A 23,985-nucleotide genomic window follows, 5' to 3' on the forward strand; every position below is an offset into this window, starting at 1 on the left:
TTAAACTGGGACTTGAGATAATTGAGCTTTATTTGAATGGTCAAATGCCTAAAGCCTACATGCATCACCATGCACATATAAGGTAGTATAGTATTTACATGAATCAGTGTGCAAAACCATTATACAGAAATAAGCTGGGTAAATTACTTTCTGCAGGCAGGTAATACTTTAGGTGAGTGAAGTATCCACAGTGTGTACAGCTAACACACCCTTCAGAAGACTCACTCACTGAAACTTCATTAATTGGCAACTATCAACGTGCACAAAACTTACAATGTAATATTCTGTTTTCTCAAAATTATTATACAGTAGTGAAACCAGGAGCCGTACTGCCACAATGTCAAAAAACCTGATAAATTTCAAAAGTAACAACTGAACTTCATTGTTAAGGATAAATAAAGCATTAAGTATTGCATTCCAACTCCTAGATTTGTGATACACAAGCAGCTCATAAATATTTAGCTGAAATAGTTAGGACATGTTTGCCATATTTCTTATGAAGTCATTTACAGTGAACTGTGGTCTGGTAAAAAGCCTCTTGGGGCTCCTCTGAGCTGTCACAAAGATCATCTTAAATGTACCATAAAGATGAACAGACTCAAGCAGCAAGATGTCTATCTGGCTTTATGAGGAGGAATGCAGTATGCATGGATAAGCTAAGAGAGAAACATGAAAGTTTCACCAAAAACAAACATGTACAGCTTTACTTGAATATAACATCATCATCCACATCTCAGTATCAATGTCAAAACTACTCAATCTCCAAGTTTTCTCACAATTTTCATTGATATCCTATATACTTCTCTTTCCGTGCACTTACTGTGTCTGCCCTGTAGCTTATCAGTTCTGTCCAATCTCCTCATGAGAGACAGTTTCAAATCAGTTTCCAGAAATTGTTCCCAAGTCAATTCTGTGTTCTTTCTATCGATGCTTTTGATTACAGTGAACTGGTATACCAGAGTTAATAACTGTTTTCACCCACTACTTTATCTGATAATGAACTATTGCAATTATTCCATTTAGTTTCTTGGTGCAGCTCAGCGCACACTTAAAAAGTCTGGCTAATGGTTTGGATAATTATGCTCAAATTACTAAAGTAGCCAAGCAGGAATTGTTGATGGAGTTTATTATGAATTCATTTCAATTTGTAATTTTTGTCACTTACAAGGAAACATCACCAACTTGAGCTCATGTTTTAAGGAGAAAAAAGCATACTAGCAAGATATTAACCCCACATGAAAATTTGGGCCGTAATGCTGATATATGCAGTTATGACCTTCTGACAGTACAACTTTTAAAATTTTGCATGCACTATTTGTTTGACACTAGCTCCGCCCCACTCTGACTGCCTAATGCCTGAGCATCAAATATTGTACATGGAGTGACAAACAGAGCTCTCTTATTCACTGGGGAAGGTGGACACACCTGCCCCATGTGTTTTCAAATTTTGTTCAAGAACATTTTATTTTACACGTGCTGCCATGTATCCAGTGGTATGATGGCATGATAGAAACAACCAAGTAGATGTTATGTCAATATCCATGTCTTTAAAAGCTAAAATGACGTTTTGTGGCTTTCATATTTATGCTTGTGTACAACAAAAACATTCAGTTCAATTTGTGATGTACCAGTAAATCACACTGCATCTGGTAGTGAGATTACTCATGCAAAGCACCTTCTGAATGGATATCTGTGGCATCTGTAGTCAAGGCTGTGTACTGGGAAAGGGTCTGCAATTGAGTGTATGCTAATGTAAGCTGAAGGTATTGCAGAATGTGCACAAATATGCCACCTCTGTATAGAACAATGTGGCTATCTATTTTGACTGGCTCTTGCCACTGCTAGGAGGTGATACATGTCATGCCTGACTGTGAACTAAAATAATCACCAACAGAGATATTTATTGCCTATTAAACTATACAGATTTTGTGTAATTTATTAAGTAAATTTGTAATGTAAATGTAGTTATGCAAATTTTGTGATTTAGTTGTTACACAAGAGAGAGAGGTTTAAGTTTATTTAAAAATCATCATTGAACGCCCAACGGAAAGGTCAAAAAGATATTTTAGCTTAACAAGATGTAAGAATTGGCAGGAATGTATACAGTAACTCAGTGTGAAGTGGCACAGTAATTGTGGCACGATGTAGGCTCTGAAAGGTTTATTGTGGTATGATGAAAGTTTAGAGGAAATCTGGAATAAAACTTTAGACCACCGATCGAGATACAATTTATAAGCGCTCAAAGTTACTGATTTAAAAACCACAAAAGGAAGAGGACATACATCTGGATACATTACACCTACATGATTAATGTACAATTCACAATAAAATGCATGGCAGAGGTTTCAAACTATTTCTCTATTATTCCACTCTCGAACGGTGTGCGGGAAAAATGAGCACTTCAGTCTTTCTATGCAAGTTCTATTTTCTCCTATTTTATAATGACCATTTTTTCCTATGTAGAGGGGCACCAACACAATATTTTTGCAATTGGAGGACAAAGTTGGTGATTGAAATTTCACAGGAAGATCCTGCCACAATGAAAAATGACTTTTTTTTAATGATGGCCACCCCAATTCACGTATCATGCCCACGGCTCTCTCTCCCCTATTTTATGATAATACACAACAAGCTGCACTTCTCTGAACTTTTCTGATGTCCTCTGTCAGTCCCATCTGAGGTGGATCCCACATTGCACAGCAATACTCCAGAAGAGGGCGGACAAGTGTGGTGTATGCTGTCCCTTTAGTAGATCTGTTGCATTTTCTAAGTGTTCTGCCAATAAATCACAGTTTTTGTTTTGTTTTCCCCACAACATTACCTATGTGATCATTCCAATTTCAGTTATTTGTAATTGTAATCCCTAAGTATTTGGCTGAATTTACAGTTCTTTTATTTGTGTGATTCATTGTGTAACCAAGATTTAGTGGATTTCTGTTAGTACTCATGTGGATGACTTCACACTTCATTAATTAGAGTCAATTGCCACTTTTCACACCATACAGGTATCTTGTCTAAATCATTTTGCAATTGGTTTTGATCATCTGATGACTTTACAAGACAGTAAATGAGAGCATCATCAGCAAGAAATCTAGGAGGGCTACTCAGATAGTCTCCTGTATCAGCTCAGATTGTCTCATGTATCATTTATGTAGATCAGGAACAGCAGAGTGCATTTAACACTTCCTTGGGGGACACCAAATATTACTTCTGTTCCATTTCATAGTATGCGAAAAACTTATCAGTTATGCAACAGTTGAAAAGTGTGAACTGTTTGTAAGAGCATCCAGAGTGATTAACACTAATAGCTCTGCTCCCTCAAAAACTATTTCAGAAAATTTGTAATACATATTATCTATGTAAGCACACTTTACTATTCATATCCAATACCTAGGGACCAGAAAAATTCACATTTTATGATAAATGTGAATACAGACACAAATTCTACCTCAAAATGCGACAATGTGAAACTACCTAATAAAAGCTATTTTGTAGCAAATTGTATCCAGATGAACTATTTTATCAAAGATAGCTTTATTTTCTGCATAGAAATAATAAAAATGTAATGATTTTTCAGTTACTCATATGTTATCTTGGAAAGGCAAATTTGGAAAAGATAATTTGCACAGGGATAGGTTTGCAAAACAAAAAGTGCACAGACGTAACAACTTATCAACGGTCTAAATGTTCTAATTTCATTCCAACTGTGTGCAGTTAAATGATCTGTGTAAGATACATGCCACATAATGCAACATATTACCACAGTCAAGTGATTGCAAAAGGATTTATAAATTAGGCTCCATGCTCACTAAAAACCACAATAAAAATCAGTATAAATAATACTGTTTACATTCACTGAATATGATATTCAGCAGTGTAGCTTATCCACCACTTGGTGCACTACTGTTGTAGCATACAGCAAATATCGGTGGGGGTGTTGCATACATTTGTTTGTTAGCTAAAGTTTACAAGTTGGTATAATGCAAGCACTTTTAACGTGGCCATTTTAGGTGGCAGGTGTTTTGAACTGTGGTTGCAACAAATACTGTTAGAGGTTGGACCTGAAATCCCTCACTGACAATACTCTGCCAACCTCAAAAAGTAATAGGGCAGTAGCTGTACTGAAATGCCTTCGTCTTTTGTGTTACTCGTCATGTTCATTTCTTATTTTGAAATGAGTGAAAAGACTAATACTAGACTATCAAGGATTTCGATTAAGATCCTTGACACCAGAAGGGATCGGTGAGCCCTGCGTATCAGTTCTGCTTTCATGAAACCCATGTGTAGGCTGCTGCCCTGCCAGAGAGAGGCAGGATCTGTTTCTCAAGACCGCCCCTTTCCCATCTGGCAGACATAATTCCAATTTGTATATACTTGTGACTGTCTGTCACTATATAGTGTCCACAAACTGCACTATAGTCACTGAAAAACAAAACTTGCCTCTATCTTGACCATGCTAAAATTCTTCCCCTAACATGCAAAAGGAGTTATTTTCAACTATATTTCCACACTAACAAGGGAACCTCCCCATTGCAGCCCCCTCAGATTTAGTTATAAGTTGGCACAGTGGATAGTCCTTGAAAAACTGAACACAGACCAATCAAGAAAACAGGAAGAAGTTGTGTGGAACCGTGAAAAAAATTAGTAAAATATACAAACTGAGTAGTCCATGCGCAAGATAGGCAACATCAAGGAGAACATGAGCTCAGGAGCGCCATGGTCCCGTGGTTAGTGTGAGTAGCTTCAGAACGAGAGGTTCTTGGTTCAAGTCTTCCCTCAACTGAAAATTTTACTCTCTTTATTTTCGCAAAGTTATGATCTGTCTGTTCGTTCATTGACGTCTCTGTTCACAGCAATAAGTTTAGTGTCTGTGTTTTGCGACCGCACCGCAAAACCGTGCGATTAGTAGACGAAAGGACGTGCCTCTCCAATGGGAACCGAAAACATTTGATCGCAAGGTCATAAGTCAACCGATTCTTCCACGGGAAAACACGTCTGATATATTCTATACGACACTGGTAATGGCATGTGCGTCACACGACAGGAAAATGTTGTCAACCCACCTAACTTGTACACTTAGCGAATGGGTAAAAAGATCCTTCTACCTTGCCCGATTTAGGTTTTCTTGTGGATGTGATAATCACTCCCAAAAAAGTGATGAAAACATAAGAGTTTGTCACATAAACTGAAAATAAAAATTTAAACTTTTCACTCGAGGGAAGATTTGAACCTAGGACCTCTCGCTCCGTAACTGCTCTCGCTAACCACGGGACCACGGCGCTCCTTGACTCCCAGTCTCCTTGATGTTGCCTATCTTCGCATGGACTACGCATTTTTTATATTTTACTAATTTTTTTCATAGTTCCACACAACTTCTTCCTGTTTTCTCGATTGATTTGTGTTCAATTTTTCAAGGACTATCCACTGTGCCAACTTATAACTAAATCTGAGGGGGGTGCGATGGGGAGGTTCCCTTGTAAGTGCTTTGTCAGCTCTATCTGTAGTGTTGTCAGGTATGGGTTTCACAAAGAAAATTAATGTCGAGAACCACATTAAATTCATTTCACCAGCAGGAGAAAGTTGCTACTGCTCAACAGAACAATCATTTGGTTAAAGCTTTATACAGCCAAATGAAGGAAACAAAGGCCCTTTTGGAAAACAACTGTTGAAAGTTTTGCAAAAGCAAACATTCCACCACAATGTTCCACAATCAGCACTTTTTTCAAACAATTTCAAAGCATTAAGACTCTGTCTTCACTCATGAAGTGTGACAACCTTTTAAATTTGTGAATCTGATCATTTGCAAACAAGGAAGTCAGATGCTAATTTCGACACCAATATATGCATATTTTGCCAAAAATAGATGCAGATTTTGCCAAAAATTGATGCGAATTTCACCAAAAACAGATGCTACATTTTCTTATCCTTACCAATACATTAATATAGACCCGCTTCTGCCTTACTGTGGGTAAACATGGGCTTGGTTGTTAAGTTTTAACTAGAGGGATGGTACATTTGGAGTTAAAGAAGAGAATTCTGTTTATCAGTCTAAAACTAATATTGATAGCTCTGGAGCCACCCTTAAAAGTTGTGGCTTCTTTACTTATTTTAAAATCAAACACTGGAAACTCCAGGTAGGAATATCAACTACACTCCTGGAAATTGAAATAAGAACACCGTGAATTCATTGTCCCAGGAAGGGGAAACTTTATTGACACATTCCTGGGGTCAGTTACATCACATGATCACACTGACAGAACCACAGGCACATAGACACAGGCAACAGAGCATGCACAATGTCGGCACTAGTACAGTGTATATCCACCTTTCGCAGCAATACAGGCTGCTATTCTCCCATGGAGACGATCGTAGAGATGCTGGATGTAGTCCTGTGGAACGGCTTGCCATGCCATTTCCACCTGGTGCCTCAGTTGGACCAGCGTTCGTGCTGGACGTGCAGACCGCGTGAGACGACGCGTCATCCAGTCCCAAACATGCTCAATGGGGGACAGATCCGGAGATCTTGCTGGCCAGGGTAGTTGACTTACACCTTCTAGAGCACGTTGGGTGGCACGGGATACATGCGGACGTGCAGTGTCCTGTTTGAACAGCAAGTTCCCTTTCCGGTCTAGGAATGGTAGAACGATGGGTTCGATGACGGTTTGGATGTACCGTGCACTATTCAGTGTCCCCTCGACGATCACCAGTGGTGTACGGCCAGTGTAGGAAATCGCTCCCCACACCATGATGCCGGGTGTTGGCCCTGTGTGCCTCGGTCATATGCAGTCCTGATTGTGGCGCTCACCTGCACGGCGCCAAACACGCATACGACCATCATTGGCACCAAGGCAGAAGCGACTCTCATCGCTGAAGACGACACGTCTCCATTCGTCCCTCCATTCACGCCTGTCACGACACCACTGGAGGCGGGCCACGATGTTGGGGCATGAGCGGAAGACGGCCTAACGGTGTGCGGGACCGTAGCCCAGGTTCATGGAGACGGTTGCGAATGGTCCTCGCCGATACCCCAGGAGCAACAGTGTCCCTAATTTGCTGGGAAGTGGCGGTGCGGTCCCCTACGGCACTGCGTAGGATCCTACGGATTGGCGTGCATCCGTGCGTCGCTGCGGTCCGGTCCCAGGTCGACGGGCACGTGCACCTTCCGCCGACCACTGGCGACAACATCGATGTACTGTGGAGACCTCACGCCCCACGTGTTGAGCAATTCGGCGGTACGTCCACCCGGCCTCCCGCATGCCCACTATACGCCCTCGCTCAAAGTCCGTCAACTGCACATACGGTTCACGTCCACGCTGTCGCGGCATGCTACCAGTGTTAAAGACTGCGATGGAGCTCCGTATGCCACGGCAAACTGGCTGACACTGACGGCGGCGGTGCACAAATGCTGCGCAGCTAGCGCCATTCGACGGCCAACACCGCGGTTCACGGTGTGTCCGCTGTGCCGTGCGTGTGATCATTGCTTGTACAGCCCTCTCGCAGTGTCCGGAGCAAGTATGGTGGGTCTGACACACCGGTGTCAATGTGTTCTTTTTTCCATTTCCAGGAGTGTACGTAGGGAAAGACAGATTGCTACTTACAGTAAAGAAGACACGTTAAGTTGTAGACAGGCACAATTAAAAGATACCTACACAGAGGTTTTGGACACAGCCTTCATCAGCAAAAAGAGAAACACACACCATTCATAAGTACAAGTAAGCACACCTCACGCACAAATGACTGCCAACTCTGGCAGCTCAGACCAGAATGCAGCATTACTTGGTATGGAGGTAGCAATCTGTAGGGGGCAGTGAAGGAAAGGATAGTAGTGTATGGGTGAGGAGGAGAGAGGAACACTGTCTGGCAGATTGTGCAAAAACAGAGAGGAGTGGGGAAAGATGGGCAGGTGCTTTGTCAGAGGGCAGCAAACAAAGAGGGTGGGAGCTAAGAATAGGGAGGAGATAATACGACAGAGGGGGTGGAAACTGTTGGGTGGAGGCTGTGGGGACAGTATGTTACAGGAGCGAAGAATGTGTTGTGAGTATAACCCCCATCTTCACAGTTCAGCAACACTGGTGGTGGAGGGGAGGATTCAGATGGCTTGGGTAGTGAAGCAGCTGTTGAAATCAAGCACGTTATGTTCAGCTGCATGTTGTGCCATAGGGTTGCCTACTTTTCTCTCGATCACAGTTTGGCGATGGTCGTTCGTCCTGGTGGACAGTTGATTGGAAGTCATACCAATACAAAATGCTGTGCTAAGATTGAAGCAGAGCTGGTAAACGACATGGCTGCTTTCATAGGTGGCCCGGCCCCTGATGGGGTAGAATAAACCTGTGACAGGACTGGAATAGGAAGTGCTGAGTGGGTTGATTGGGCAGGTCTTGCATCTGGGTCTTCCACAGGGAAATGATCCTTGTGGCAAGTGGCCGGGATTGGGAGTGGCATAGGGATTGATTAGGATGATGTGGAGGTTGGGTGGGTGATGGAACATCATTTTAGGAGGAGTGGGAGGGATCTCGGGTAGGATGTCCATCATTTCAGGGTACGATAATAGGTAATCAAAGCCATGGCGAAAGATGTGGTTCAGTTGTTATAGTGTGGGGTGGTACTGGGTGATGAAGGGGAGCATCCTTTGTGGCTGGTTCTTGGGGGTGGTGAAAGGACTGAGGGTGTGAGGGGGAATGGCATAGGAGATCTGTTCATAGGCTAGGTCTGCAGGATAGTGCCAGTCTGTGAAGTGTGAAGGCCTTGGTGAGACCCTCAGCATACTGTGCAAAGGACGCTTGTCATCCCATATATGCCATCCCCAGGTGCCCAGGGTATGGGAGGGATTTTTTATTTATTTTTATTTTTTTTTTTCCATGAAAGGGATGACAACTGTCGAAATGCAGATACTCTTGGTGGTTGGTGGGTTTAATGTAAACAGAGGTGTGGATGGAGCCAGCAGAGAGGAGGAAGTCAATGTCTAGGAAGGTGGCACACTGGGTTGAGGAGGACCAAGTGAAGCACATTGGAAGGAAGGTGTTGAGGATGTGAAGGAATGAAGATAGGGTGTCCTGGCCCTGAGTCCAGATCAAGAAGATATCATCAATGAACCTGAACCAGACTAGGGCTTTTGTGTTTTGTGTCACATCTAGATGGTGCATAAACAGGTTGGCACAGGAAGGTGCCATGTGGGTGCCCATTACAAAGTCATACTAGTGTGAAGTGTTCTTGAATTTCTATGATTACTAGGTTGATTTCTAAAGATAACTTCCAGGTAAAACAGAATTCAAGTTCATGCAAATTTATCACTTGCTTTACAAAATATAAGCCTGCATCTGATTCTGTTCATTGAGTGGATATCATGAACTACAAATTGATTTAGTAAGAGTAGGTCTTTACCCTGGACAAAACACACAGTACAGTCAAGTGTTGTTAGCTTGTGGCATGCATCTGCAGTATTAGTGAGATAATGAATGTTCAGTGTTTTGGGAAAAACTTGGAACCTTTCGTAGTTATTGTGACTTATAAGTTTAGTGTCAGTAGATGGTGCATACAGTCAACTGTTGCGCTAATAAGAGTATCTGTACATTTGCTCAACGTGCTGTGGAATGTGAAAGAGAGATATTTAAGACCACATATTACAGTTAGTTATTTGTATTAATGATTATCACTAAAATAACTTCTTTTGTTGTTGTTGCAGTGTATCTGATTACCTTTGCAACAGTTTAAATGTATTATCATTTTTTCATTTACTTTAACCTGCTAATACACAGGACTGAGAAAAAACAGATGTGGGGCTAATTAGAAGTAGCTCTACTCTTTTCATATATGATCAAACGAAGACCATATGGAGGTCATTTCATATACAGAGCAAATAAAGACTGGATGGAGGATTAGAAATTGTAGCACAAAATTAAAGATCTCTCCCAAAAACACATTATTTTCAGTACCAAGTGTAGTGCAAAAATGTTGGAAAATGTGATGTCAGCAACTGAAACTGTTACTGGAACAGAATTGGTCAGAAGTAAGTTATTTTCATTTGACATCACATCTAGAGCCATCACCATATATGTGGCAAATGAACTGTCATTTTAAGTTTATACGTGAATTCAGCCTCAAGGAAAAAAAGGTCAAAATCAAATTTTGACATTTCCAACTATCAGTTACCATGTTTTAGTAAACTGCTCCCTGAGGTTTATGAAATTTTTACATCAGAACAGGGAAAAATACCAGATTTAGAGACATTTCCTAAAAACTGCCGACTGTGCATTATATCCTAAAAACTGCCAATTTCACATAATTTTTTCCATTATCATTTATGTGACATTTTCCTGTCCCTGCCCACAGCCCACTTGACAACTAAGGTAAATTCATATAAAAATGTAAACGACTACTGTAACAGACACACATGGTAGAAAGCTGTGGCCAACACTTCTTATTCATCCTCAATATTTATTAAGTTGCTAACAGTGCTTGCCTATTTGTGTATTTTAATACAATATTTACTTTATTTTCTCTTTATTCACTCTATTTTTTTCACTAAAGTTCTCTGACACACCATTATGGTTTATGTGATACTGGAGTAAAATTTTAGAGATAAACAACAATGTTTAAAAAATATCAGAAGAATGAACAAATTTAACACAGAGAAAAAGTAAAGGGTTTAAATCTTACCAATATCCGCATTGTTCTTCCAACACAGCCTTGAGGGTGAATATTTGCAATGTAAATTGGTATGTCTCCTTCATTACTTCCAATTCCACCACCTATGCGCATTCCAAGATTTTCTTTTGGATCCTGAAAGAAGCAGAGAATGATACATTACTAATTATCAAACAAGTAATCCAAAGGATAATAATCTGCCAAAAACCTAAGGGGTACTAAAACCACTTCTTTTCACTTTTGCCATAGTCAAGCACTGGCAATGTCCATGTGTGAGGGAGAAAACTGAGAAATAATACTCAAGCAAATGGCACTGGACATGGCATGGATTGTATCTAAGGAAAATGAACTAACCTATGAAGAGAGACTATTTCTACATTTTTAACATATGCAACAGAGAGAAATATAACACACACAGTAACCACAAGAAAAAGATTCTAAATAAAACTGCAAAAAAAAATTGTTCCTGCCACACAGTGGGAGATGGATAGCAACATTAAAATGCTGACAGATAAATAAGATTAGGAACATTTGGTTCCTCTTGTTTGGCAAAAGAGAGTGTAAAGTGACCTACAACTTCTCATGTCCCGACAATTAGAGTATTTACAGAGTGAATTTTTACTCTGCAGTGGAGTGTGTACTGATTTGAAACTTCTTAACAGCTTAAAACTATGTGCCAGACTGGGATTCAAACCTGGAACATTTGCCTTTCATGCAAATGCTCTACTGACTGAGCTATGCAGGCATTGCTCACAACCCCTCCTCACAGCTTTACTTAATTTTCTCCATAAGTCCTGCAAGGTATGCAGGAGAACTTCTGTTATGGAAGATAGGAAAGAGATATTGGTGAAAGTAAAGGTGTGAGGGCACATCACAAGTCGTGCATGGATAGCTAGTCAGTGGTGCTTTTGCCACAAAAAGCAAAGGTTCAGGGTTCGGGACCAGTCCAGTGCACAGTTTTAAACTTCCAAAAAGTTTCTATTACAGTATTTGTCAGCTTCTGTATGAGATTTAATTTGGTGCCACTTACATAAAAGAAATTTTTTGTATTTATGAAATCGAGCACATGACTGTTTTAAATGACAGATCCTCTGCCTCCGTATGTAATTTTCTGTAATATAGGATAGTGTGAAGGAATCTCGCTTACACACGAACTTTTCTTCATCGGCTTTAATCTACGAAATGAAATTGCAATGGAGTTAGAATTAATGGTACAAAGCAAATGATATTTCATTTTCATGTAATTACAGGTTATCTGTGGCCAATATTTAATATGTGGTACTACACACACAGAAATTTCACATTCTGTCCACCAATAAGATGTGTCTTTGTGACTGCCTTTTCTTGCATGTACTTCACATTCCTTTGCTGGTGTTTTCTTAGCTCTCTTCTCCAAGTTTGGAAAATGCCTGGCTGTAAGGGGAGTCACTTTTAGTGTTTGAGGTGGGTGTGAAACCAATGATCCTTATCTTGGAGGAGATATGATTAACTGTTAAGACAGGCTGATAATGAATTTTGTTCTGCTTTTTACCATTGTAATGTTGCTTTTAATATAGAATGTCACTGAGCAAGCCACATTCAATAAATGGTGGAAAAAACATTGATAATATCCTTTTCAGTCTGGTCCATGGCATTTTTTACCTGTGCAAAAGGGAATCACTACGATCTACATCTCAAACATTCTAATCATAGCCCATGGAAACAGACAGTTGTTGCACGATGCCATATTTTTAATTTTGAAGTTATTTTCGTGTTTTTTCTTTCTTTTTTTATTTTCTTGGTTATCAGGTTCTTCGTATATTCCTTACCCAAGCTGTTCAGGTGTAGTCTGTGTTTTGTGTGGAATGTACATCCTATATTACACCAATGCATTTCACATTTTTAAAATGCCTGCAGATTTTAGCAATCTGATTATTGGCACTTTGTATCTCTTTATTAACACAGAAGTGCCTCATAAGATCATGCTGATGCAGAATATTCACAATTATGACATTTGTATGTGTGAGATTTTTTAGACACTATTTAAGATCACGTGTAGCACCTGCCATTTTGTTTTTGTATATGTTATTAGAACCTCCCAAAAGTATGACAAAGTCTTTATCATATAGATTTTTTACCTCTGTGGAGGCAATTATCTTTTTAATTTTACAAAGTGGGGATCCCGGTTTCATTATAGCACATAAATGTATATTAGTTTCTTCTCTTAGTTTATTTGCACAACCATGACTGTCTGAAATCACAAACAGTTTGCTCTTGGATTTTACAGTCTGGAAGTCATTCTGTGTTGTTTCACTAAACACTTTAGCAGATTTGCACTGTCCATTTTTACACTTGGTTTCTTATTTGTCAGTGTCAATACATTTTCTTCTCCTGCTTTATTCACCCTGTTCTTTTGCCTTCACCTCGTTCATGAGATCTGCACAGGCCTGCACTTCCACAAGCATCAGTAGAAAGTACTTGAAACAAATTTTCATGTACAAAGATGTTACTTTCACAGTTTGTTTTTGATTTAGCACTTTTTTCTTGCTGCTATTGTATGTCATATTTGTTCACTTTTCCTTAACAGTCACACTATCATGCAGAAATTTCAGCACATTCAGTTCACTTTTTTCAAGCTGTAATTTCAAAGTACCCATTTTTAAAGTGCCAATAATAAACTGTAAACTAGTTATGTGTTAATTTAGTTTGCTAATTTCATCCTTGTAGTTTTCACGTTGTTTCTTCTTAACAGCAAAACACATTTTTTTTGGAAAGACACATGCTTAGCTTTTACCCTTGCCGCCATCCTGACTCAAGTTTGTTCACCCAGCTCTGACCATCAACCAAATCTTTTATTTGGAAGTTTTAAGAAGATTGCCCAGCAGTGTTCATCAAAAAAGACCTGATTTGTGGCAAACAGGAGACTGGTTCCTCCACCACAACAATGCACCTGCACACAACTATCTCTGTTTGACAATTTTTGGCTCTGTGTGACAGTTTATTTCCGTGCATGAAAAGGGGAATGAAAGGACACTGCTTTGATAACACTGAAGAAGTCAAGAAAAAAATGAGGTAGGAGCTGTCAGCCATTTCTAAAGATGACTACAAAAATTTTTCACCCAGTGGAAGCACCAGTGGGACAATAGTATTAGTTGTAATGGAGAGTATTTTGAAGAGGATAACTTAGTTTTGTAAACAATTTGAAAATACATAGTTTTTAGAAAATAATTTCAGTTTTTTGGGTACCCCTGGTATGTGTGTGTCTGTTAGAGTATAGGCTGACCTTTGTAGAAAAAACTGTGGTTGAAACACTATGAATAAGAGGACAAAAATGTTCTGTATGGAAATTTCAACACACTACAAAAATTTTGGGTATGGCTGAATGATATTTTTAAAAATCATGAGATGAGCTTTCACAAAGGGGTGCAAAATGCAACTGTTAAAAACTTTTAGCACCGATACTGAACGTAACTGAGTTATGTGATTTTTTGGCCACAAATGACACCATCTGCAGCAGTGATCACAATTCAAATGGTGTGAAAATATCCCAGATAGTGCAGATTTTGGTACATAATTGTTCTCTTAGCAATTCAGTGGAAACTATTAGGCTTGCTTTTCACTACACATTATGCTACTTAGCATATAGAGTGTATGCTAGCCAATATTTGTAATTAACCATAATTTGTCTATTAAGAGAAGAAATGCTGTTTGCTTATAAAACTTTTCTGTCACAAACTGAAAAGAAAGGAAAAAAATCTTTACCTTATGAATAGTCACACACTTCTGCTGCATTGAAAAATTAGAAGCATATGAGCTCCTTTGGATGGATGAATCATCTGCCACTTCCCGGACATTATTTGGTGTATTATCCGAAGTCTGTGGCTGTGCAACAGTTTCTATTGACTCCATGTGGAGAGCGTCACAAGACTGGCTGTGTAGTCGTTCACGTCCAGCGTATGTTGCTGGCACAACATCAGATGAACGTGATACAGCAAAACACTGTGACAACATTTTATCCGGGCTACCTAAGGTCTCTGGTGCTGATTTTGTCCGACCATGGTATAAAGGTGGGAGCCGATCGGCTTTCTCATGTTCTGGTGGTGGTCTTTTCAGCTTCTTTCGTGCAATCACAAGTGTTACACATTCATTGCTCTGCAAAATAAAACAAACACAGTAAAAATGAGCAGATCACTCACTCTAACCATTCACTAAAAATTTACTGTATTCATAGTGCAATACATAGTAAAACTAGTCAGACAGAGTGTGGTATGTGAAGACTGTGTGTTGGAGTTCCATTGGGCTAATTGTAAAGGGGAACTGAGTGGGGAACTCTTATGTGGACCTCCCATGGGACTGTAGGCCCTGCAAAAAAGACAAGAGAATCACTGAACAGGAAGCAAAGATGTGTGTCTTTCAGGCTGAATTAGATCTACATCTGCATCTACATAGATAGTCCGCTAGCCCCTGTACAGAGTTTGGCGAAGGGTGCCCTGTACCACTTCTTGTCATTTCCCCTCCTGCTTCACTTGCAAATAAAGTGAGGGATAAACGACTATTTATATGCCTCTGTATGAGGCCTAATGTCTCGTATTTTATCTTCGTAGTCCTTACACACTATGTATGTTGACGGCAGTAGAAATATTCATCAGTCAGCTTCAAATGCTGGTTCTCTAAATTTTCTCAATAGTGTTTCTCAAAAAGAGCGTCGCTTTCCAACCAGGGATTCCCATTTGTGTTCCTGTAGCATCTCGTAACACTCTCATTTTATTCGAACTTATCAGTAACAAATCTAGCAGCCAACCTCTGAATTGCTTTGATGTCTTCCTTCAATCTGACCTGATATGGATCACAAACACTTGAGCAGTATTCAAGAATAGGTCGCACCAGCATCCTATATGTGATCTCCTTTATAGGTGAACCACTCTTTCCTAAAATTCTCCCAATGAACTTAATTTGATCATTCACCTTCCCTACCACAGTTCTCACACACCTGATCCACCTCATATTGCTTTGAAATATTACGCCCTATGCCTAGATATTTAAACGATTTGACTGTGTCAAGCAGGACACTAGTAATACTGTACCTGAACATTACATGTTTGATCTTCCTACTCATCCACATTAACATACATTTTTACACATTTAGGGCTAGCTGCCATTCATCAAATCACATCAACTTGTATCTCTCTACAGTCATTCAACTTCAACACCTTACCTTAAACCATGGCATCATCAGCAAAGATTCGCAGATTGCTGCCCACCCTATCTGTCAAATTGTTTATGTATTTAGAGAACAGCAACAGTCCTATCACACTTCCCTGGCTCACTCCTGACGACTCTTGTCTCTGATGAACACTCGCTGTCCAGGATAACATACAAGGTTCTATTACTTAGGTAGTCTTCGAGCCATTCACATATCTGTGAACTTATTCCATATGCTCATACCTTCATTAACAGCCTGCAATGGGGCAATGTGTCAATTGCTTTCCTGAAACCTACAAATATGGAATCTGCCTGTTTCCCTTCATCCACAGTTCTCAGCATATCATGTATGAAAAGGGCAAGCTGATTTCGCATGAGCAATGCTTCCTAAAATCATGCTGATTCATGGACATAAGTTTCAGTTTCAAGATAGTTTACTATATTCAAACTGAGAATATGTTCAAGGATCCTCCAGGAAACAGAAGTTAAGGATATTGGTCTGTAATTTTGCAGGCCCGTTCTTTTACCCTTCTTGTATACTGGAGTGACCTGCACTTTTTTCCAGTTGCTTGAGACTCTGCTGAGCAAGATATTCATGATAAATGAAGGCTAGGTAAGGGAACAATGATGTAGAGTATTCTTTATAAAATCGAACTGTGACTCCATCCAGACCTGGTGATTTATCTGCTTCCAAATCTTTCAGTTGTTTCTGTATGCCAGAGATGCTTATTACTATGTCGTCCATATGGGAGTCTGTTCAATGGTCAAATGATGGTACGTTTTTTGTATGATTCTCCTGTGTGAATGATTTCTTTAATGTGAAATTTAAAACTTTGGCTTTCGTTGTTCTATCTTCAACTGCCACACCAAACTGGTCAACAAAAGACCGAATCACAGCCTTAGACCCTGTTAGTGATTTTACATATGATCGCAATTTTCTTGGGTTCTCTGCCATATCTTTTGCTAAGGTGTGACAGTGGTAGTTGTCATATGCTTCACACACAGATCTTTTGACAGATGCATGACTCTCTTCTAACTTTCACTTGTTGTCATTTATGTGTTCCCTTTTGAACCGAGAGTGCAACAGCTTTTACTTCCTCAGCATCTGCAGAATTTCGTTACTAAACCATGGTGGATCTCTTCCATCCTTTATCCACTTACTAGGCACAAAACTCTCCAGACCACAATTTACAATCTGCTTAAACTTTGCACATAATGCCTCTAAATCCATCTTACTGGAACTAAGTAATGCCAATTCACTGTCAAATTGAGACGTTAATAACTGCTTATCTGCTCTGTCTAGCAGAAACACTCTCCTAGCCATCTTGACTGATTTATTAACTTTTGTAATCATAGTTGTTATAATGACATAATGATCACATATCCTCATTTCTATACTGACACTGTTGATACGGTCCGGCCTGTTTGTAGCTACAAGGTCTAAGATATTACCACTATGTGTGGGCTGCCGAGCTAGCTGCTCCAGCCAATTTTCAGAAAATGTGTTTAAAAGTATTTCGCATGATTGATTGTCTGTCTGTCGGTCTGTCTGTACCCCCCTCTATTGGATGCTTTGGGTACTTACACGCTACTGACCGTAGACTTTGAATGACTCTAGAACTGTCACAGCAGAATCGGGTGGCCAGTAGAAACATCCAGCAATTAATTTGGTTGCACCTACACCCATTATACGCGACCAGATGACTTCGCTGTCACACTCAACTTTGACCCCAATAGAGAGTACATTTCTATCAGTTGCAATGAACACTCCCCTTCCTATGGCATCTGATCTGTCTTTCCGATATACGTTCCAAGACTCATTAAATATCTCAGAGCTTTCCACTTCAGGTTTCAGCCAGTTCTCAGTCCCAAGAATAATTTGAGCTGAGAACTTTCCTGGAGGGCAGTAAATTAGGGAACTTTACTATAAATACTTTGACAGTTTACTAATGAAACTCTGGCAGTCGAAGAGGGTTTATTCTGAATGCTGTTTGACTTCCCTTGCTGGATATCAACTGGCGAATGTTCATCAGAGCACCTCAAACTACAGCCTAGACTAAATTCCCTCATGTGCATTCCACAAGTACTTTGCTACACGATTAGCTGCTTCCTTTGTGTAATGCATCCCTGACCTATCAAGGGGAGTCCTACAAATCCCCACACAATAACGCAGGTCTAGAAATCTACAGCCAAGACTATCACAGAGTTGACGAAGCCTTCGGTTGAGACCCTCCACACGGCTCCAAACCAATGCACCCCGTTCAACTCTGGCAACAATGCTGCAAATTGTGAGCACTGCTTGCATCCTGCATGTGAGGCCAGTAGTCTTCTCACACCTCTGCCAGCCACCTGTATGAACTGAGGATTGCCTCAGAGCACATGTGGCATCCGTCATTGGTGTTGACGTGAGCCACACCATGCATGCTTGATTGCCACAGGCAAGGCCGCCTCTACATCCCCCCCCCCCCCCCCCCCGACACACACTATATTTGTTATAACAGATAACAGTTATCAATAAACAATCAATTACAAAAGGGAATATCAGCCATTAATAACCAAAAATAGTGATAATATGATTGTTATTTTAGTGCCTAATTTTGAAACATGTTTTTGACAGTGAATATCAATGCTGAGACCTGAATAAACCTTACCAGTTTCAACATGAAGGTCTGTTCACCAAACAAACCCATGACAAGTAACTGGTGGCTCTTATGTATCACTTTCTGTGTGTGTGAGTAAACTGTTTATACTGATACAAATTAATCAAAATATTCATTCAATGCAGCACTGTGATCCTGAACATATACCTACAAAATTAAGTTGTAATATATACAATAACAGATTAATCATCACCTGAATTAGCTTTGAAGCCTGATCAAGCCAACAGCTTGCCAAGTCTTTGCCATTGACAGACAGAATGCGATCATAAGGTTCTAGGTGTCCACTTTGCGCAGCAGGACTGCCCTGCATGATTTCCATTATAAAAATACCTGGTTCCATCCACCAACCACTCAGGCGAACACCAAGCTGCTGATTTGGCTGATGTTCAAGTGTTACAGTGTGAACCTCTACAACAGTAAATAAAACAAAAAATAAACTTAATGGTTACATCCTGCAGCCTCATATTCTGAACAGGTAAATCTCATTAGAAAAAGTTGTTCAATGAAAGCTATAAGACACAAATAAGAAATGGTATTTATGTCAGCAAAAATTAATATTTTTATTTGGAAACATACAATTCTGAACTCTGTGGGGGAAACAGTGTTGAAGTTTGATTAATATGTACAGCAAAAGGGAAATTTTGTAAATTATCATGAAAAAAAGGATATGTGTATCACAGTCCTATGCAATGTTATGTCTGAAATTTGCTTGCATGTACAAGGCAACGTGAAAAACAAACAGTGAAAGACTAGAGTAAAAAGGAAGTTTTTCACTATAGCTTGTTGGTATAGATTAGATGTGAATCTGTAATAAAACTGGTCAATGATACATATAACTCAATCCAACAAAGCTTCACATACTTGTTTTTTACATCTATATTTAAAACTTAAATCACATTTAGAACACATGTATTCTTGCATAAAAGCGAAGTACATGTATATCACATCTGAACTCTAATGACATTAGTTCAAAAATTTTTGGGAGACTGTCATTTTTAAATAACTTTCTTGGAATTTATGTTAAAATCATATTTGCAATAATAATAACTGCATTATTATTATTATTATTATTATTATTATTATTATAAATATTGAATACTGAAACATTTAGAAAATAACAAAAGAATGTGTAATAGGAATTAAGTACTTCTGTTTACATCATGAATAATATCTTTATCTATGTGTTTTGAAACCACTTGCTCAGCAGGAAAAACAGTATTATATTTTTTATACAAATCAGATAGTCAGCTGCGAGATGTGTCATGCCCCAATGACTAAATTTATAGGTGGCACAAATACCTTATTACATCCAAGACAAGTGATGGTTATCTGCTCACTTCTAGAAGTGTGTAACAAGTCTACAGTTATGTACTGACAGGATGAATATTGCAGTTTTTGTATATTCACTGTGTGTCTTTACCAGACTCATTATTTTGTTCGGTACCAAACTTTTTTGTTGCTGTATATGTATCTTCCAAGTCTCAAACAAATGGAACTTAGCGGAGGAATAAAAAGCTTGATATCCATGTCAGAATGAACACATGCATAACTCTCTCCGATTCTTTCAAACAAAACATTTTTTTCATTTGTGGACAGGACACTGACATCTGTTTATACAATCAGGTGACAAAAGTCATGCGATAGTGATATGCACATATACATATGGCAGAAACACGGTAAAAAAAGATAGCGCACTGGTGGAGCTGTAATTTTTTCTCAGGTGATTCATGTGACAAGGTTTCTGACATGATTACGGCTGCATGATGGGAATTAAAAGACTTTAAATGTGGAATAGTTGTTGGAGCTAAAAGCATAGGATATCCCATTTTGGAAATCATTAGGCAATTCAATATTCCGAGATCTACAGTGCCAAGAGTGAGCCAAAAATACCAAATTTCAGGCATTACCTCTCACCACGGACAATGCAGTAGTCACTGACTTCACTTAATGACCGAGAGCAGTGGCAGTTGCGTAGAGTTGACAGTGCTAATAGACAAGCAACACTGCATGAAATAACCACAGAAATCACAGTGGGATACACAATGAATGTGTGTGTGAGGATAGTGTGGTGAAATTTGGTGTTACGGGGCTATGGCAGTGGATGACCAATGCAGGTGCCTTTGCTAACAGCACAGCACCCGCAGCACCTCTCCTTGGCTCGTGACCATATCGGTTGGACCCTAGATGACTGGAAAATTGTGGCCTGGTCAGATGAGTCCTGATTTCAGTTTGCAAGAGCTCATGATAGGGTTTGAGTGTGGTGCAGACACCACAAATCAATGGATCCAAGTTGTTTACAAGGCAAGCTGGTGGTGGCTCCATAATGGTCTGGGCTGTGTTTACATGGAATGGAGTGGGTCATCTGGTCCAACTGAACCAATCATTGACTGGAAATTGTTATTTTTGGCCACTCTGAGAATATTAGCAGCCATTCATGAACTTCATGTTGCCAAACAATGACAGAATTTTTACGGATGATAATGTGCCATGTCACCAGGTTACAATTGTTCGTGATTGGTTTGACGAACATTCTGGACAATTCAAGTGAATGATCTGGCCACCCAGCTCACCTGACACGAATACCATTTAAAATTTATGGGACATAATCGAGAGGTCAGTTCGTGAGCAAAATTCTGCATAGGCAACACTTTCGCAACCACCAAGCACCGAGCACCACGTAAGCACCAAGGCTCAATATTTCTGCAGGGGACTTCTGCCAATTCGTCAAGTGCATGCCATGTCAAGCAGCTGCACTACGCCACACACAATTAGTCTGACATGATTTTGTTTTAACTTGTCTAATTCCGTAGGACCAAATGGAGGAGCAAATCTCCAAGGTCAAGGAACATATCAGTACACGAAATTACAACGTAAAAGTAATAACAGATAAAATAAAATGTTTATGAACCCAAAAAAGACAATCCAGAAGTTTATGTAAATGCGATCAGTAATATAACACAGAAATCAGCTTAATTTTTCAAGGACCACCTCAACAGAATAGGAGGACTGATCTGTGATGAAACTCTTCAGTTTCGATTTGAAAGCTTGTGGATTACAGCTAAGATCTTTGAGTTCTTGTGGTAGCTTATTGAAAATGGATGCAGCATTATACTGCATACTTTTCTGCAAAAGTGTCAAGGAAATGCAATCCAAATGCAGATTAGATTTCTGCATAGAATTAACTGAGTGAAAGCTGCTAATTCTTGGGAATAAGCTGATATTGTTAACAAGAAACGACAGTAAAGAATAAATATACTGGGAGGCCAATGTCAGAATCCCCAGACTAATGAACAGAGGTTGGCAAGAGGTTCACAAACTTACACCACTTATTCCTGGACCACCCACTTCTGAGCCAAAAATATCCTTTGAGGATGGGAAGAGTTACCCCAAAATATAATGCCATACATCATAAGTGAATGAAAATAAGCAAAGTAGACTACTTTTTGTGTAGACCTATCACTTACATCAGATACCGTTAGAACAGTAAACATGTCAGCTTTAAGTCTTTGAACAAGATCCTGAACGTGGCTTTCCATGACAGTTTACTACCTATCTTAACGCCTAGATGTTTGAATTGTCCAGTTTCATTAATCATATGCCTGTTCTGTGAAATTAAAACGTCAGGTTCTGTTGAATTGTGTGTTAGAAACTGTAGGATCTCTGTGGATGGCACATTGGAAGATACAATTATCTTCTGAATCTGTAGTTAATCTAGTTGGACCAGTATGTACTCTGCGTATTTTTGGATGCACACATTTTTGCAATACTTCACAGATCATGTCACAATTGTAAAAAAAATACACACACACACACACACACACACACACACACACACACACACACACAGAGAGAGAGAGAGAGAGAGAGAGAGAGAGAGAGAGAGAGAGAGAGAGAGAGAGAGAGCTAGCTGGATACTGGCAGTTTCAGAACACAATGTAATATCCAAACAGTGTTCCTGTAACGACACACTAATCTTTTCAATTCAGACACTGGTTCTTTGCATGGAACCAGTTTTATTGTAAATAGTTGTCTCTTTGTGGATTTAACAACCTCCACATCTTTCAGTGTGTAATTCAGTAAAGGCATCAGCTGTTATCTGATTCAGTGTCATTTAAATGAAGTCCAAGCCAATTATAATTATAAAATTACTGTCTTCACCACTGCAGACACAGAGTACAAAAATTGTTTGAATGCCAACATGAAGAAGATGTGTTTACTGGTATTGTTTCTAGGCTGTAATATCAGTACTCTGTGGCTTGGTGAGGATTATTACTGGGGACAGGGACAATGAAGACAAGCAATCTGTGAGTATGTATTTGGGATGTTGGGCACTTCCCACCACTACAAGGATGCACAATCATACCAACAGAAAACCCTGTTAACTACAGAATACTGGAGACACATAAATCTAAAAGCAATATATGAACAAACACATATACTTGTGGACATGTTACTGATTCTTAGCAAATTACTAATACAAACCTTCTACATAATGAGATGAAGAGCGGGCGGCATAACTTTCAATTCTTTCACGGTAGACGCCGAGGCGTAGGACAGGACATAATTTCCTTAGAGCCTGGCATGCCTGAAAATGTTTAGAAATTTTTGTTACACTTAGTACAGCACACAAAACCAGAATGTTTGTCATTTATGGGCACCATATATATTGATAGATTGTTGATGCTTATAACAGGATCCCATCTCTTGTTGATCTCTCTCTTAACAGGAATATGTTCATAGCAAAGCCATATGGGCAGGAGAGTCTAACAAATTCATAGACTGAGACAGAGAGTGAATCAGCAAAACAGATTTCACAATTATACTCCTCTGTTAGTATACATACCTGTACCTTTCTTATAACACTGTATTTCTTGACCCAATGTTTGTCTGAATTTATCATATTTTGCAGCATTAAATAAAATGTACAATAACCATTATCAAAATATAGCAAAACATTTTTTCTTTCACACAAGTGCTAGTCCTAGTGAGTACATATTATGACACTAATGCCACATCACCCCACACTTCAATTTGGTCACCCATTGCCTGAGAAACTTCAAAAGATCGTGCTATTTGCAATACTTTTGCCGGCGAGGTTTTTTCACAGAGTAAAGCCTTGTGGCACACTTCCTTGTCTGGAACTAAACAGATAACTGTGTTGCGTGCTATAGAGTCTGCATAAGAGTCATTATGGGCATCAGTAACGATTTGACACTTACGGCAAAGGCCGTGAAGTTCAGCTGCCCAGGCCTTGCATGTCTAGTTTGATTTCTTGCAGCATCAGTAGAATTCAACTCGCGCTGCTATGATGTGTGTTCGATTGTGATGGTAGTTGGACAATAAGCTACATGTGGGATCAAAAGTAAGATCTGCCGGTTCTTATAAAGGGGCAGGCTGACACAGTGATTGATAAACCTTAGGTGGAATCCACGAGAGGAATAAGGCTTAGCAGAAATTTGAGTTGTCTCATCCCAAGCTGAAAAATGCTGTTTGAGTCTTT

The 23,985-nt window shown here is 39.5% G+C and overlaps 1 protein-coding gene across 2 annotated transcripts in view; it reads right to left on the reverse strand.

Moving 5' to 3' along the window:
- LOC126248152 (ligand of Numb protein X 2-like) overlaps positions 1-23,985 on the reverse strand; it is a 462,639-nt gene that overhangs the window by 22,149 nt on the left and 416,505 nt on the right. For both annotated transcript variants that reach the window (XM_049948888.1, XM_049948889.1), the window contains 4 exons: positions 22,968-23,070; positions 18,679-18,893; positions 14,386-14,775; positions 10,657-10,779 (listed from right to left, as the gene is read on the reverse strand). In XM_049948888.1, coding sequence (XP_049804845.1) covers positions 10,657-10,779; positions 14,386-14,775; positions 18,679-18,893; positions 22,968-23,070 — 831 coding nt within the window. The remainder of the gene's footprint in view (positions 1-10,656; positions 10,780-14,385; positions 14,776-18,678; positions 18,894-22,967; positions 23,071-23,985) is intronic.

The sequence above is a fragment of the Schistocerca nitens genome, chromosome 3, assembly GCF_023898315.1.
Source record: "Schistocerca nitens isolate TAMUIC-IGC-003100 chromosome 3, iqSchNite1.1, whole genome shotgun sequence".
Classification (NCBI taxonomy): Eukaryota; Metazoa; Arthropoda; class Insecta; order Orthoptera; family Acrididae; genus Schistocerca; species Schistocerca nitens.